This window comes from Protobothrops mucrosquamatus, unplaced genomic scaffold, assembly GCF_001527695.2.
Source record: "Protobothrops mucrosquamatus isolate PMUCROS unplaced genomic scaffold, P.Mucros_1.0 scaffold_292, whole genome shotgun sequence".
NCBI lineage: Eukaryota > Metazoa > Chordata > Lepidosauria > Squamata > Viperidae > Protobothrops > Protobothrops mucrosquamatus.
The window spans coordinates 218,629-220,108 of record NW_015386368.1 but is presented as its reverse complement, the minus strand read 5'-3'; the positions used below and the strand labels follow the sequence as shown (position 1 = coordinate 220,108).

Sequence of the window (1,480 nt, the reverse complement as noted above, 5' to 3'; positions counted from 1 at the left end):
AGGAAAAAACCAATCCCCTTTTATTATTCACAGACCTGAGTAAAATGTCCAAAGGCAAACAAAACACAGTTCACAGAAACTCGATTCCTCAACACGAATGGCTCTTTTCGGCAGCCAGTACCTCCCACGCCTTCCCTTTTATTATGCAGCCCAAGGTGTGGCTTCCTAATGCCTTCTCCTTTGCCTTTGGAGCCGCCCCATTGCATCCCTCTGTTCTCCTCTCTTTGCCTGCCTGCATGTTCGTGCATCCTGGATTTGTCCCAGCTGTTCTTCAGCACTGAGCAACTCAGGCTCCCAGCACAGCTGTGTCTCAGCCTGAGCGCGAGTAGAGGGGCCAGGCTCCTCGTCCGACTGTAAGTCTTGGAGCTCCTCAGAGCCTTCCTCTACTCTAACGTCACTCCAGGCCTCTCCTCCTCCTCTGATTCCTCAGACTCAGCTGCCGGGTCCACTGGCTGGCGAGGGATCACAACAGATTGCACAAATTATTCTTGTATGCCCAAATGCCTCAGATCTGCCTAAAATCTGTACAGGCAGTCCTCAACTTACAACAGTTCATTCAGTGGCCGTTCAAAGTTACGATGACAATGAAAAAAGTGACTGACGACCGGTTTTCACAGTTGCGCCCTTTGAAGCATCCCCCCAGTCACGTGATCAAGATTCAGACGCTCGGCAACTGGTTCATATTTAGGACGGTTGCTGTGTCCCGGGGATTGTGTGATCCCCTTTTGCGACCTTCTAACAAGTGAAGTTCAATGGGGGAAGCTTAACAACTGTGTTACTAACTTAGCAACGGCAGTGATTCACTTAAGAACTGAGGCAAAAAAGGTCGTAAAATGGGGCAAAACTCACTTAAGAAATGTCTCCACGAACAACAGAAAATTTGGGGCCCCATCGCGGTCGTAAGTAGAGGACTCCCTGTATGTGCTCTGTGCGTGAAATAACTCGAGCATTAATCTCTGCAGATCTTCCTGATGGAGGAGCCGAACACTTCGCAAAGACTGTCTCGCACTTAAAAAAAAGGTAAAGGGGAGAATTGTGGATACGCTGGGTGCGAAACTTCGAGATTGCCCGAAGTAGCCATCTTGACTTTTGTGCCCGTTCGCACATCTTCCTCGTCTTTTGCAGGAATCCCCGAATTCTCGTGGAATGCTTAACCCCTGACTTCCGTGGAGATCTCAGAGCGGTGGAGAAAGTGGCTTCCTCTGGATTGGATGTCTACGCCCACAACGTGGAGACCGTTCCCGCATTGCAGAGGTGATGAAAGGTGATCTTTCAGCCGGGAAGATGCCCTCGTTCGGAGGGACATTTTGGTGGCGCAAGAAAGCTAGAATTAAATTGAAAATGTTACAAGAAGCCAAGGGAAATGGAGGTTTTGGCTTGCCAGAATGGGTTTTATATTATCAAGCGTCCGTGCTAAAAGAACGGATAACTCTTAGAAATAAAAGATTGCTGTACTTGGAGGGACAGGACCTACAACTTG

At 48.8% G+C, this 1,480-nt stretch overlaps 1 protein-coding gene across 1 annotated transcript in view; it reads left to right on the top strand.

The window, feature by feature from the left end:
* LIAS (lipoic acid synthetase) overlaps nt 1-1,480 on the top strand; it is a 16,933-nt gene that overhangs the window by 10,812 nt on the left and 4,641 nt on the right. The window contains exons 6-7 of the mRNA XM_015831949.1: nt 963-1,020; nt 1,126-1,254. Coding sequence (XP_015687435.1) covers nt 963-1,020; nt 1,126-1,254 — 187 coding nt within the window. The remainder of the gene's footprint in view (nt 1-962; nt 1,021-1,125; nt 1,255-1,480) is intronic.